The sequence below is a fragment of the Temnothorax nylanderi genome, unplaced genomic scaffold, assembly GCF_030848795.1.
Source record: "Temnothorax nylanderi isolate EJ_2023f unplaced genomic scaffold, tnyl_v1.0 TNYL_tig0385_pilon, whole genome shotgun sequence".
NCBI classification, from domain to species: domain Eukaryota; kingdom Metazoa; phylum Arthropoda; class Insecta; order Hymenoptera; family Formicidae; genus Temnothorax; species Temnothorax nylanderi.
This window is the reverse complement of record NW_027249447.1, coordinates 66,983-81,506: the sequence shown is the minus strand read 5'-3', so window position 1 is coordinate 81,506 and position 14,524 is coordinate 66,983. Positions and strand designations below refer to the sequence as shown.

Below are 14,524 nucleotides of genomic sequence, written 5' to 3'. Positions count from 1 at the left end.
CCAACGCGGCCGCGGCAACGATCGAAAAGAGTTCGGAAAAGTTAGCGGAATAGCAGGCGCCATCTGTCATACGCATGCCGCAAACAGCTAGTCCCTCATTATATACCGATCGCGGATTGACAAATAGACGATAGAGAACTTTTTTATCGACAATGATAAAGTTATCTCCCTCTGGTGAAAAAATTTCTCATTTTTTTTGTCAGAAATTAATTTCATAAGAATTGGGATTTATGAAAAATTCTGAAAAAATGTATAAAATTTTTCAGACACTTTTAGAAATAATTGAATGAAGATTTTCGGAATATTTCGGTATCCAGTACGCGTTCTAAAACTCATCGAGGAAGAGATGTCCAGCCCAGCCTCTCGTGGAGTCTTGGCGAGGGACGGCGAGGGTACTGTCTCCCCTCTCCGCCTCACCCCCGTCTGCTCCCAAACGTCAGCCCCTGCTCCATCTCGTCCCCTGTCACTCTCTCATTGTGGCAATATACAGTAGAGAAGTAACATCCTGTTTCGAGGCACTATAGTTAGATGGCAAGGTAGAACGTAGCAATAATTCCCTCTCGCACTGACGAAGTATGAGTCGAGATGTAATTGCCGTGAATAATCCTCGAAGGTGCTAAGGTGCTAAGTGTCCTGAATAAAATGACAATGACATGGAAGCGGATTGAGGAACATTCCGGAATAGGTGAGGAGTAGTTGGCGTATACGAGATTGAATAACCCCAACATCCTGGGAGGTGCCCCCCGAGTTCAGATAAATTCTCGTCGCATATCGTCCGACGCGGTCGTGCGGGCTGCGTACGCGTCCTCCACTCCGTCGGCAGGCCTCGCGCCCCTGCATGACATTTGCGCGCATATATCAAATATTATTTACATAACGGTATATTATTCGAGCGATGTGAATGCCAAACTGTCCGGAAAATACTGCGATCTTCTATTTTTCGTTGTTGATTTAGGAAAGGATCCTTCGTTGTCGTTGGAAAACCAACGTTAATTGTTTCGGACCTTGTTTTTAACGATGTCAATGAATAGATTGTTGATTGAAACGCATGTTGATTACTTGTTCGAGGAAAAAAAAACACTGTACATGCTACATTATACATACATCTACATTATACGTACACTCTGCTCCTGTAAACTTTGCGTAGAATTTATTATTATGTAGTGTTTGAAAGTTTAGAAATACAAATTTTACATTCTAAGATTATTTTTAAATTGCGACGTAAGATAAGGTAGATAAAATGTCTGATTTTTTTTAGTCGGCATGCAAACTCCAAACTCCAAAAAATTATAATCTTGAAATTAAAGTAGAGAGTACGAATGTTCCACGATAAACGAAGTATTCCGTGCATAATCCATGAAAAACACGAAAATCAGACATACGTCCTATATTTATTTTCATATTTTACTTCACTTTATTCAGCCATCCATAATTTTGCACATCCAATCCCGCACGCAATATGCCTAACGGTCGGAGAGATTGTACAAATAACTGCGGAATGTGCAGATTGGTATTACGGCCGCAGCAAGTTTAAGGGTACATGTGGAATTTTTCCAAAATCCTACATACATATCCTGCAGAAATCTGCGAATACGGATAACTTGGTGCAGGAGATTACTAACGTCTTGCGAGAATGGGGGCATCATTGGAAACATTTGTATGTGGTGCGTATAAAATGTCTCGGCGTAGACAATTTCTATTCATTTCTGGAAATAGGGAGAGTATTATATATCTAACTTGATAATTTTCTGTGTATATATATATATATATATATATATATATATATATATATATATATATAGACACACTCCGAGCACTTCGAAACAATGCAGCAACAGATTCTGGATGCGATCGGATACAGAAGCAAGATTTTAAGCGGGACTTTAACGGTAGACGAGTTGAAGGACATGAAGAGATTGGCGACAGCAAAGATAGGCACTGGGAATCAACTGTTGGGCTTGGACATGGTGGTTCGAGACGAGCACGGAAATATTCTGAATCCCCTGGAGACAAGCACTATCCAATTGTATTACCATCACGAGACTGATGCGGAAAGGATAAGAAAAGCGTGCAATGATACCAAGAAGAAGCCCTACAAGCCACAAGTACCTGTATATTCACATATCTTCTTCGTTAGTGTGAGAAATTTTGTATGTAAAATGGCAGAGGACGTAGAGCTGCTGTTGACTTTGTACGACGGCAGAGAGATGAAAGCTATCACGGAGAACTACGTGGTATCGTGGAGCAAAGAGGGACTCGCGAGGGACATTGATCAGCTGCACAATCTTAGAGTATTGTTCACGGATCTTGGTTCCAGAGATTTAATGAGGGACAAAGTTTATTTAGCCTGTTACGTAATTAGAATAGGCGGTATGGAAGCCAAAGAACCGGACCACCGTCGCTCGAGTGTTACACAAGCTAATCAAACCAAATCTAAGGGCGCGGAAAGTATGAGGCGACCGTTCGGTGTAGCCGCTATGGATATTACCTTATTCATTACCGGCAAGCTTGAAGGTGATGTTGAGCAACATCATTTTATACCTTTTATACAGTAAGTACGTGTTTAGAATGGATATTTTTGGCTTTATGACGTTCAATAGTATGACATTCGTGATTAGAGCATCAAAGAGGAGCATTATGATGGCTCTTACAAAATTTAAGTAGACTCGTTTTTGTCGGTTTCCTGTCTTTGTTTCAGATGTTGTGAGAAAGACAGTCTTGATGGCACATTACGTAGAATTATCGCGCAGAAAGAAACAAATATCCAGAAACACGTTAACGGCAATATTGCCAATGTCACAGGTGGACAAGGATTGTGGACTAGCTTAAAATTGCTGAGGGGCGATCCGAAACAAGTGAGTCTTAAAATAAAATTATTCTATAAAGTTATTCTATAATTGTGCTATAAAAAGTGAATTATGTTCTGAAATTATTTTGAATATTTACGAAAAGGTACGCGATGAAAATCCACATTTGGTGCTCGGTAATGTTGCCATCGCGCGTAAAATGGGATTCCCAGAAGTTATTTTGCCGGGTGACGTACGTAATGATTTGTATCTGACGTTAATTAGCGGTGAATTCAGCAAAGGCTCCAAATCTACGGACAAAAATGTGGAAGTAACGGTTAGTAAGAATAGAAATTTTCAACAATTGTACTTTACATATGCTTATAAATATACGTACATGAATACTTATAATTTTTAACAGGTCAAAGTATGTAATGAACATGGTATAGCGATCCCCGGAGTTATGACATTAGGTGGCGGCGCGTCTCCAATTGACGAGTATCGTAGCGTAATTTATTATCACGAAGACAAGCCTAGATGGTGCGAAACATTTAAGATCGCCATACCTATAGAAGAATTTAAGCAGGCCCACTTAAAGTTTACGTTTAAGCATCGCAGTTCTAATGAAGCGAAAGATAAGTCTGAAAAGCCATTTGCTTTAAGTTACGTTCGATTAATGCAACGCAACGGCACGACTCTACAAGACATACAACACGAATTGTTGGTTTACAAGTTAGAGCAGAAGAAATACGACGAGAGCGATATATCCTACTTTAAATTGCCATCCACACGTGGAGAATTGGTATACTTATTTATTTAATGAAGAGATAAAAAAAATTTAATTTTTTTAAAGATTATGCATTTTATTTTACTTTTTCTTTATTTTTATCTGTGTTTTAGGCTGAATTAAACATGGAGAAAAAGCCAAGTTTAGGATCGCTAACATTAAGCAGTAAGGATAGTTTTTTGATAGCGACCAATATTTGCTCAACTAAATTAACCCAGAATGTAGACTTATTAGGTTTACTTAATTGGGCATCGCACAATACGGACTTAAAAGAATCTTTAGCTGCTTTAATGAAAGTTGACGGGGAGGAAATAGTGAAGTTTCTGCAGGTAAAATAAATCTGATTTAACGAAAATTAAGATTACGTATAAAATAAAAAGTAATGTTTCTATAAGGGAAAATTATATTGAAATTATTACGTTCCAGGATGTTTTGGATGCTTTATTTAATATCTTAATGAGTAATTCAGACAGTGATGTCTACGATGACATGGTCTTTGAGTGCCTTTTATATATTATCGGACTCGTATCCGATAGAAAGTACCAGCACTTCCAACCAGTATTAGATTTATATATTTCTGAGAGCTTCTCTGCAACTCTTGCATATAAGAAATTAATTGCGGTATTACGCAAGCGTATAGATAACGTCAACAACGGCGATGGACAGGAACGAGATTTATTGCTTAAGACAATGAAAAGTCTGCAATACTGCATGAGATTTATTGTCGAATCTCGTCTTTTATTTACTGAGTACGTTTTATTTGTCATTACAATTCTTTTCTCACAATATAATAAATATGGCTGTGAATATCTACTCCAAAAAAAGAAGTATGCATGATTTTTAATGGACATTCGTTATTTATTTTTAAAGGTTAAATCAGGATGAAGAAGAATTCTCACAAACCTTAACTGATCTATTACGGTCTATCGTTAATCTCATGAGTCATGAAACAGATGGTACTCTGTTGGTTCAAGGCGCCTGTCTCAAGTACCTACCAACGACGATACCTCATTTATTAAGAGTTTATAGCGGCAAGCAATTAAGCACAATTTTAACAGATTTACTCGTGACTCTACCAACGGGTAGATTAACTAAACAAAAAATGATGACGGTAAATGACATCGTCCACAGTCCGCTTTTTTTAAATGTGGACTGTAGAGCGATTTTATTGCCAAGAATTACTATACTTGTGAGAGACTTATTGGAGTCCAAGGAGGAGGTAAGACGTTAGCATAAAGTATGCTATTTTCTAATGCTATTTCCTAACTTACAGTTTAAACGAAATGGAATGTTCATTACTTATCCATATCTCACAACAAATAATATCAGTTCATACATTTATTCTCGCAATACTTCATGATGAATCCTAATTACATCTGCATATAACTGCATATCAAATTTGATCATATTCATAAATTTTTACTTACATTTAATATCGTTCAGTGCGTCGTACGATATCATTGTTCGTGCTTTCCGTGCAGCCTGCGATCTTTCCGCCACGCATCTTTCTATGAATTCTCTCTCTTAAACTTCTCTTTTTACAGAGGATGTCTCTTTATTTTTATTTCTTAAATTGTTTGTGATAGCTACATTTTTTATTAAATTCTGCTAGCTGATTTTTTAATTTCACATTATAAGAAGAAATAGTTGTACATGTTATAAATTGTGATCTCAGAAAATTCAATAATAATGAAGATTAGTAGTAGAAAATACAAATGTATTGAAAGACATCCTTTATTTATTCTTGATAAAGCATGTGAAAGGAATATAACTTGAAAGAGTTTGAAACTTGGAATGTAGCATGTGTTTGTCCAGTGATGTTATTGTAATAATGTTTGCCCTGCATTGTGCGATAAGTTTTTACATAAAATTACTTGATATAAGGTTTACATATTATATGACACGAAAAACTCTAAATTATTAAATACATTATTAAACTATTAAATACATTATTAGATATTATCTAATCTACTTTTTTTTAAGTATTACGAATAATTTTCTGCTGATATTGATATTTTATTCTACGCTTAGTGATATACTGCGTCTTTTCTGCAGTTCTATATTTACATTGGTGTCGGGAAAATTTTTCAGTAATGTATAGTCGTATACGTCCTTCGAAAATGGCATTGTTTTTTTTCCAACTAACAAGGGTTGTTTCATTTTTTTTTTGTACGGTTTGGTTTTGGTTAATGGCGTTTAAAGGGTCTATCGAGTACGCCTGGAAAGAGCGTGGCGAAGGTAGCCAGGCTGCTCGGCGAAAATCGGCATCGGCTCAACCAGCACCGCGGCTACTCCGAAGAGGTAATTTTTGTCATAAGTGCAGGAAATTGCAAAATCCCCCTATGCAGATAAATAATGCGTTTTTCACGGCATCATGATTTTGAGACAATTTAACATAGAATCTTGATGTACTTTGCACTTATGTCTGTTGTGTTGCATTACAATTTTTAGCGTCGGTGATTCGCGTTACGTGAGTTATTTTTTTTGTGTGAATGTATAGATTGCAGAGTGTATATCATATCATACACTAATTTAGATGTGTAGATTATATATGTATATTTACGCAATAATCTTTTTTATTTATTTGTACATTATAGACGTAGATACGATTCATAAAGCACAAGCTACTTTTTATATCTGTTTCTTATGTTTCTACAGGTGGAATTATGCGTCAAGATATTATCTGACATCCTGGAACTGACTTTTAGAAAAGACGTGGGTAGCACAGTTTCAGATGTCAAGGAGATAATGTTAACAGCCCTGCGTACTATTATACAGACAGTCATATCAATGGACAGAGAAAATCCCTTAGTTGGAAATTTAGTTTCAGTAATGTTGGCGATATTCAGGTATTTTTAAGATTCTAAAAATGTAAAACAACTGTAAAATAATGTGACAAGAATAGATTGAAACACATATCTTTTCGTTCTTTTTTTAAAAATCTTTTTCAGACAAATGACACAACTCCATTACGAGGTGTATATCAATCATTTTGGAACAAAAATCGATTTGCTTGACTTTCTTATGGAGATACTGTTAGTCTTTAAAGATCTGGTATCTAGAAGCGTATTTCCAGGGGACTGGTGTGAAATGATTATGCTCCAAAATAACATTATTTTGAATTCTTTACGGTATTTCTCGGCTACAATTAGAGATTATTTTTTCACCGAGTTTGAACATCAAGCATGGTCAAATTTCTTTCATTGCGCTATCGCATTCTTAACTCAACCTGCCCTACAATTGGAGACATTTACGTCAGCGAAACGAAATCGAATTATTAAGCGTTATAAAGATATGCGCAGGTACGTCCCTCTTATGTAATATAATAATTATACAGAATTATTTTTAACATCGAGACAAAAAATTCTTAATCGATACATTCTAGGTATAATTATATTTACTAGATATTATGTAGCTAAATAAAGTAAAATTAATTTAAATAAATAGGAAGTGTGCCAATATAAGTGAAATTAATATTATTCGCTTTTTTCCTTACATTACAGAGCAACTGTGTTTGAAATCAGATCTATGTGGTTCAACTTGGGCCAACACAAAATACTGTTTGTGCCCAGTTTAGTTGGTGCCATCCTCGAAATGGCATTAATACCTGATACCGAATTAAGAAAAGCTACTATACCTATTTTTTTCGACATGATGCAATGCGAGTACTACAGTTCACGTATAGTGGAAGGATATGGGGATACTAAGCGCGATCCTGCTCATATCAAAGCTAATTTTATGGAATATGAAAACGAAATGATTGCAAAATTGGATATTCTGGTATAGTGTTTTATATACATAATTTTTAATACTGAAACAAGAAACAGTCTTAATTAAAATTTACTCTGCTAATTACATTAATGAAAAGCTGTTTTATCAAAGATTCGTTTTAACAGGTCGAAGGAGGCAGAGGCGATGAACAGTTTCGTACACTTTGGACTGACGTTATGGGTTCTTTATGCGAGAAGCATTCTACAATGCGAGAACAAGGCTTACGTTTCGTAGACACTATAGCTCGACTCATGGAACGCTTATTGCAATATCGCGATATTATTCATGCAGAATCCCAAGAACATCGTATGCTTTGCACTGTAAATTTATTAGAATTCTATTCTGAGATTAATAGAAAGGAAATGTATATCAGGTAAATGTATTAAAAAATCTGTTATAATTCAAACGTTTTAATTGTGTATCTTCTAAGTCTGATTAAATCAAAGCGATTAGCTTGGATTTTTTAAATCTGAATATTCCATAAATACTTAATACAAATAATAAATGTATATTAAAATGTATTAAATGACTTTCTTTATACAGATATGTGAATAAGCTGTGTGAATTACACCTAGAATGCGATAATTATACAGAAGCAGCTTATTCTTTAAAGCTCCACAGCCAATTATTAGCATGGAGTGATCAACCTTTGTCACCTTTGTTAATATCACACAGGTAATACTACCAACTAGAATTAAATAGATAGTTCATATATAATAAGCTTGTTGTAATATTAAATTACCGTATCATTTTTCTAGATATCCGTTATGTCAAACACACCGTGAATTGAAAGAAGCATTGTACAATGATATTATTGATTATTTTGATAAAGGAAGAATGTGGGAATGCGCCCTTGCCGTTTGCAAGGAACTAGTCTCACAATATGAGGAAGAAACATTTGATTATTTGCAACTGTCCGTACTATTAAGACGGATGGCAAAGTTTTATGACTGTATAATAAAACAGTTAAGGCCTGAACCAGAATATTTCAGAGTCGCATATTACGGCAGAGGGCACCCTGCCTTCCTTCAAAACAAGGTACGTTCATGTGTTTAATATATCTTTGAACTTATTTCATCCGTTTTTCCATTCTTTATTCAACGAAATAATATATTTGTGATACAGGTATTTGTTTATCGAGGAAAGGAATACGAACGACTTAGTGATTTTTGCACAAGAACACTGAATCAGTTACCGAATGCAGAGCAAATGAATAAGTTGTCTCCGCCCACCACAGAGATGCTAGAATCATATCATCAATATGTACAAATCAACAAGGTAGAGCCACTGATGGATGAAAAGAGGCATCGCCTAAGTGGTAAACCAGTTACTGCAGAAGCAGTTTTAAGGTGCGTATTCAACGTTACATCGAATACAGCTTACGTAAGATTTTATCAATTTTCTATTGTATTTCTGTGTGATTATCATTGTCTTTGTGTTCTAGATATCATCGTGTGAACGATGTGCAGCGCTTTAGATTTTCAAGACCTGCTCCGAGAAAGGAAATCATTGCGACAAATAGCGATAAGGAAAAGGAAACAAATACTAGCACTAACAATAGCAATGAGTTTGCCTCGTTATGGTTGGAAAGAACAGTACTTGTTACAAGCTACCCGTTGCCGGGAATACTTCGATGGTTTCCCGTGACGTCTAGCGAGACATATTTAGTCAGTCCCTTGAGGAATGCGATTGAAACTATGGAAGCTACAAACACAGCATTGAGGGATCTCATTATTGCCAACAGGTTTGCATGATATCTTAATTTTATTGTTCGAAACGAGTTATAATCTCTTATTGCAACAACTTCATACTTTTCAACTTAAAACTTTTAACTCTTTAATCAATCATTTAAAAACCAAGTCTTATAGGGGCAAACTTTGAGATCGAATATGAGACCTGTCATCTATGAGTTATTCCTATCACTGAATCACTCACACGTCACTCTATCTTTTTATAATAATTTATGATGACTATAACGTAGAAATGAAATTGATTTACTTGTTTATTATATGTCTATTATTATTCACAATATAATCTTTCATGTAACTATTTTGCAGGAGTGATCCCAGTCTTCCATTAAATCCTTTGAGCATGAAATTGAATGGCATATTGGATCCAGCTGTTATGGGTGGAATCGATAACTATGAAAAGGCTTTCCTCAACGCAGAGTACAGAGATAGTCATCCGGAAGAGAGTTCGGATCTTCTCAAGTTAGAAGGGCTTATTGCAGAGCAAATCCCTCTACTCAGCCTAGGTCTACAGTTACATAAAGTACGAGCACCCACCGAATTGGCGCCGTTTCATCAACGTTTAGAGCAATGTTTCATGTCAATGCGTACTCAAGTAGAAGCTAAATATGGAAAAAGGGTAAGGCTTCTAACCGTTCAAGTCAGTATCTATTGAAATAATATCAAGTAAATACACGCATTAGATTTCTAAATCCATATAATTTATTCTATAACACAGACCTGCGACTTGCAAATTGAAAGCCTAACGCAAACCGTAACAATGCGGAGACCACCAATTTCGAGAGGAGATAATCACTGCCTGTCCGAGTCAAATATGAATAATTCAGAGTAAGCTTTCCTGTCCATTCTTGCAGAGCATGTTTACTATTTTATTAATAAGTTTATATAATCGTAACTAACACAGATATAACTATTGCATAGCATGCTATTGCTATATCACGATCATCATTATTGAAATAAGGCAACATTTTAAAAAAGGTGTTAACTGCTCTTAAAAAGCGACATTAAATTCAATTGTTTTTAACATTATCTTTATTTCTATTAAATGATAAAATAACGCGACTATCTTGCGAGACCTATTCCCCAATATTATAAGCAAAAACAATATGACATTGTGTATATTATACAGAATGTCCAAGATCGAACATTGTTGATCTGGAATATCCTGTATAAATAATAAAATAGTTAAACAGCTACTTTGTAATTACCCCGTTCAGCTATGCAACTCACTACAGGGTATCCTCACTTACAAGATCCCAAGTTGCAACGTTCAAGTCGCTTACATCGTTCAATTTTAACAACAGCACACCTCCAAGTAATGCTCAAAGCGTCAATTTGTCAAGGTAAAGTCATCATATCAGTGTTTAACTTAACTTCAGCACTAACTAAAAGTTAAAGCATTTCTTTTCGTAGATGAATTAGATGTAGTGCAACTAATCCTAATCATGTAATATTAAAATTAAAGCAACAAGATGTGTTCTATACTTGGATTTGATATAAAATATGTAAATATTTAATTTGTAATTAATAATTGTTTGTAGATGCACGGATTTATTTATAAAAATTACATATTTATTATAAAAGTTACGTTCTGCATTTATAGAAGATGAATAATGCCGTTTAGAATACGTGATAGAAAAGAATGCAATATGATTTCAGGAATATTGCTGTTGGACCTGATAAACTCTCACATAATACCTTATTATCCTTTCTTCGCACATAGTACTCCTACATATGTTTCTTTCACATTTTACATTTTTTAATGAAAGCGTCACGCAAGGCTTAATATTTTGCTTGTTTTAATTTTGTTAATTTTTATGCAATATAGTAAATAAATTAATGCATATCCTAGCACACACATTACACTAATTTGCACTAATCTAGTTTATGTTACTTTAACACATGTTTCGAGGATAGGTAACATTCATAAAGTTATAATTTGTAGTAACCAATTATAAATATTAGCAATTTTTTTTAAATAAATTTAAAATTAAGATTTTGCACCAAAAGCTCATGATAGGACAATAAAAGCTGTTTTGAATGCCACATTCTTTTACCCCACATTCTTATCATATAAATACTTAATTCTACATGTATCCAAAAAGTACATTATTTGTTTCGTTATGATTATAAGCATTTTTATATCTCTTATATTTGTTTACTTTGCTTTCTATCTGCATGGTCTTGTTTTGCATTTTTCACTATATCGTCATAAATATCCCTGGAATATATATCTCCTTCAACTGGCAATCTCTACTAAACTTCCTAAGTCTACAATAACTGCGATAGGTAATTAAAAACATGCACTTGTGTTACGAAACTATATTGCAAAGCTCGAATGACATTGCGATTATTATTAGATGTTTCTCTTACCACGCTGACTCCCTCAACATATAATAAGTAAAATACAAGTGTACACACAGTGTGTGGAAAATTTTATTTTAACAATGATTACAAATAATTTTAATTTATCCTACTATGAAATTTTCAATCGCTTATTATGAGTTGCACATCGTTCAATCGCTAGTAGTTGATCTCTTATCTTTTTTATCTATTCAGCTACAAGTTTTCTTTTTTAATTGATAGAGACATCTTTAATCGCGGATATTTTTAATCTGTAGAAACAACTCCATGCGTTCGCACATCTTGTCAACGGCCTCTTTGCAAAAGGCATTGGGAAATCCAAGTCCAGGAACGTACAAAAAGAAGGATTCAAAGCGTAGAAGCTCGCGAAAGAGTGATTCCGCCACAGTGACGAAAACCGATCAACCGACCAGCCAGTGGTATACCACAACCGAAATATCCCACAGCTCTATTCAGGCAACATCGTCTGTTACATCGTTAATATCTAATTTACATTCAACACACGTATTTGAGCTTCGACAAGAGGTAAAGACTTTATGAACTTATTGCCTTGTTACACGTGACTTTAAAGTAAATATAATTAGAACGCGCTTCTTCGCACACAGCTCACACCAAAACGTCCCCTGAGATCGGAAGTGGAGAAAGAAAGGAGAATGAGTAATCGTTGGTCCGGCCAATCTCACTATCTAAGGAACATCAACAACGGACTGGAATCAAGCGGCTTAGGGAAGGGAAATAGAGATAGCGTCGGCACAACTGACAGTACAGCATCCGAGGACGACCCGCCACCTCCTCTACCGATTAAAATGCGCGAAGCCGATTATTGTAATCTTCCAGAGGAGCTGTCTACTAATCGGTGTGCGGCTACTTTGAATAATCTCAACAAGTCTTCGGGACAGTTGAAGAACAAGTTGCCGACACCTACCGACGACGATGTAGACAGTCACTCTAAACCGCCCACACCTCCACCGAAACCGAAAAGACCGATTCACAATTTGAATAAGAACACGCTTGCCTCTAACGACGTCGAAAACTCACCTGTCGAGGATTCGTCGACCGCATAATGTAATGTAAAACTCTGCAGACGCCTCACGTTGTCCACCTTGCCGAGTGTTGTGAACAAAAAAGCGTCCATCCACGTTTGCAAAAGCGTTCTCCATTGATTTTTGTATCGTTGATCTTTAGAAGAGTTACCATTCATTAGTGTTAGTTCTAATATATTTCTTTGTGCCTTTCTTTCGCGGTTTAGGATAAGCGAATAAGTATACGCTGATATAAAACAAAATTCTTACCAAGTGTACTCTGTGCAACAGAAGGTATTGCTTTATCTATACTGAACGAGCAATGTTATTGACAAAGAAATCCAAAAATTAATATGGATTTAAAACACAATATTTTACAACTGATAGCGCACATATGTGACTAGGACTATAACGACGTCATAATCTGATACTATAGCAATTTATCATATTTCTATTCTTATATATATAGCGAAACTTTGTGCTATATTCAGGAAAATTCAAGATTTTTATAATATTATCGGTAACAAAGATATTAAAATGGAGAGATCTTGTGTTTATGTAAGGATGAAAATTGTGAAAAATTCGCTTTTAACAATCAGTCACTCTAAATAAGCACATTATCGAACATTTTAATATCGCTTCATTGCAATTCACAATGCTTGCTGTAATATCCATTACAATGCGTAGCACACTATAGTAACGTCCATTCTTTCGATCAAAGACTTTATTTCAATATGACTTTGGACATATATATTCGTGGAAAATATATATATTTTTTATAAATTTTGATATAAAACGTATACATACATAGCTTTAATTGTAATAAAAACTTTAGAAACCTTTTACATTTTATACTAACCATTTTTGAACGGATTTGCTATCAATAATATAATACGCATTAAATATAATGAGAACCGTTAAACGTTTTGCAATCTATTTGTTACAATATTTTAATTTATTTCACAAATTCAATTTTTATAACCTAATTATCAGAGTAGTTATAATTTAATCGCGAAATATAGTTATTTAAATATTACCAAGAGCCATTGTGATCTAGTGGTAAAACAATTTATATGTGTTAATGTTTATATAAGTCATTCATATTTGTTAACAGCGAGACTGTAGTCTTATATGTTAACTTATTTTTAAAAATACAAGAAGATATTGAGAGATTGTTTACAAATATATTCAACAAGAATAAGTATGCAGCAAATGATAATGCATATGCTTTTGCATATTTGTTTCATCCAAATGAATAATGTACTTGTAATGATTACGTGGTCATAATACAGTCATATGATACCATGACAAACTACTTCCTAATTAAGCACAAGAATCAGAGTAAAAGTTCAAGTGGATTACAAGGAGCTATAATCTGTAATCTTATAATCATGAAGACTTTATAATTAATCAGGATACCAATTTTGCATTGTCTTTTAGTTACGGCACGTTCTAAAAACTTACCTATCAGAAATAGCCGTTCATAATGTTAATTACAAATTATTTATTATGTTTTTCATCATTATTGAGTCTCATGCCAAAGAGATTAGTGCTTTATTTATTAAAAATGTTAGAGCATTATATGTATTGCTGAAGAAAAGTAGCATCGTAATATATTGATATTTATACCTAATGCACGAAGATAAAGAAGATAAGCTACAAAATAGAGCTTAATAGTTTATTCATTACTTATGATAATTAATTAATGTAACAAAGATCTGTATTCAAGGTTATTGTTCTTACGTTGATTTAATTCGTTTACTCGTTTGCGGAGTAAATCTCCGGAAAAAGAAACAAATATACCTATATATGTTTGTACAGCCATATGTTTGAACAGAGCAGTTATGGATACAGTTCTTAGCTTTGACACCAATTTTGTTATGTAATCGAAAAAAATTGACAATATATTGAGCCTAAAGATTAAGAAATTTAATATAGTACCATTTGCTTTCCTAATTATATAATTAATTACGTTTTACTTAAGGATTAACGTGCCGTCTTTGTATCTAAACTGAAACAATCTTTCTGTTTTATTCTTACATAGGA

The 14,524-nt window shown here is 34.4% G+C and overlaps 1 protein-coding gene across 8 annotated transcripts; it reads left to right on the top strand.

Moving 5' to 3' along the window:
- The first annotated feature begins 421 nt into the window (after positions 1-421).
- Mbc (myoblast city) lies at positions 422-14,411 on the top strand. 8 transcript variants are annotated; one of them, XM_071720964.1, is made up of 23 exons: positions 423-685; positions 1,507-1,664; positions 1,803-2,551; positions 2,699-2,855; positions 2,953-3,123; positions 3,208-3,588; positions 3,687-3,902; positions 4,000-4,322; positions 4,444-4,792; positions 5,776-5,874; positions 6,232-6,422; positions 6,525-6,875; positions 7,077-7,353; positions 7,470-7,717; positions 7,888-8,019; positions 8,103-8,382; positions 8,470-8,693; positions 8,789-9,088; positions 9,402-9,711; positions 9,811-9,920; positions 10,310-10,435; positions 11,714-11,981; positions 12,062-14,411. In XM_071720964.1, the coding sequence occupies exons 1-23, from the start codon at positions 643-645 to the stop codon at positions 12,518-12,520; spliced, it is 5,922 nt and encodes a 1,973-aa protein (XP_071577065.1). In that variant the 5' UTR covers positions 423-642; the 3' UTR covers positions 12,521-14,411. The 8 variants fall into 8 exon arrangements, with proteins under 8 accessions (XP_071577069.1, XP_071577065.1, XP_071577064.1 ...); XM_071720963.1 differs by having other exon boundaries at positions 1,423-1,664; positions 10,328-10,435; XM_071720962.1 differs by having other exon boundaries at positions 1,423-1,664.
- The last annotated feature ends 113 nt before the right edge of the window (positions 14,412-14,524 follow it).

Bases quoted from the DNA above. Each gene is read 5' to 3' on its own strand.
- Mbc (XM_071720962.1), top strand. From the start codon at position 643: ATGACAATGACATGGAAGCGGATTGAGGAACATTCCGGAATAG. The intron at 1,665-1,802 runs GTGCGTATAAAA...ATATATATATAG, and splicing joins ATTGGAAACATTTGTATGTG to ACACACTCCGAGCACTTCGA. The intron at 9,921-10,309 runs GTAAGCTTTCCT...TACCCCGTTCAG, and splicing joins TCAAATATGAATAATTCAGA to CTATGCAACTCACTACAGGG.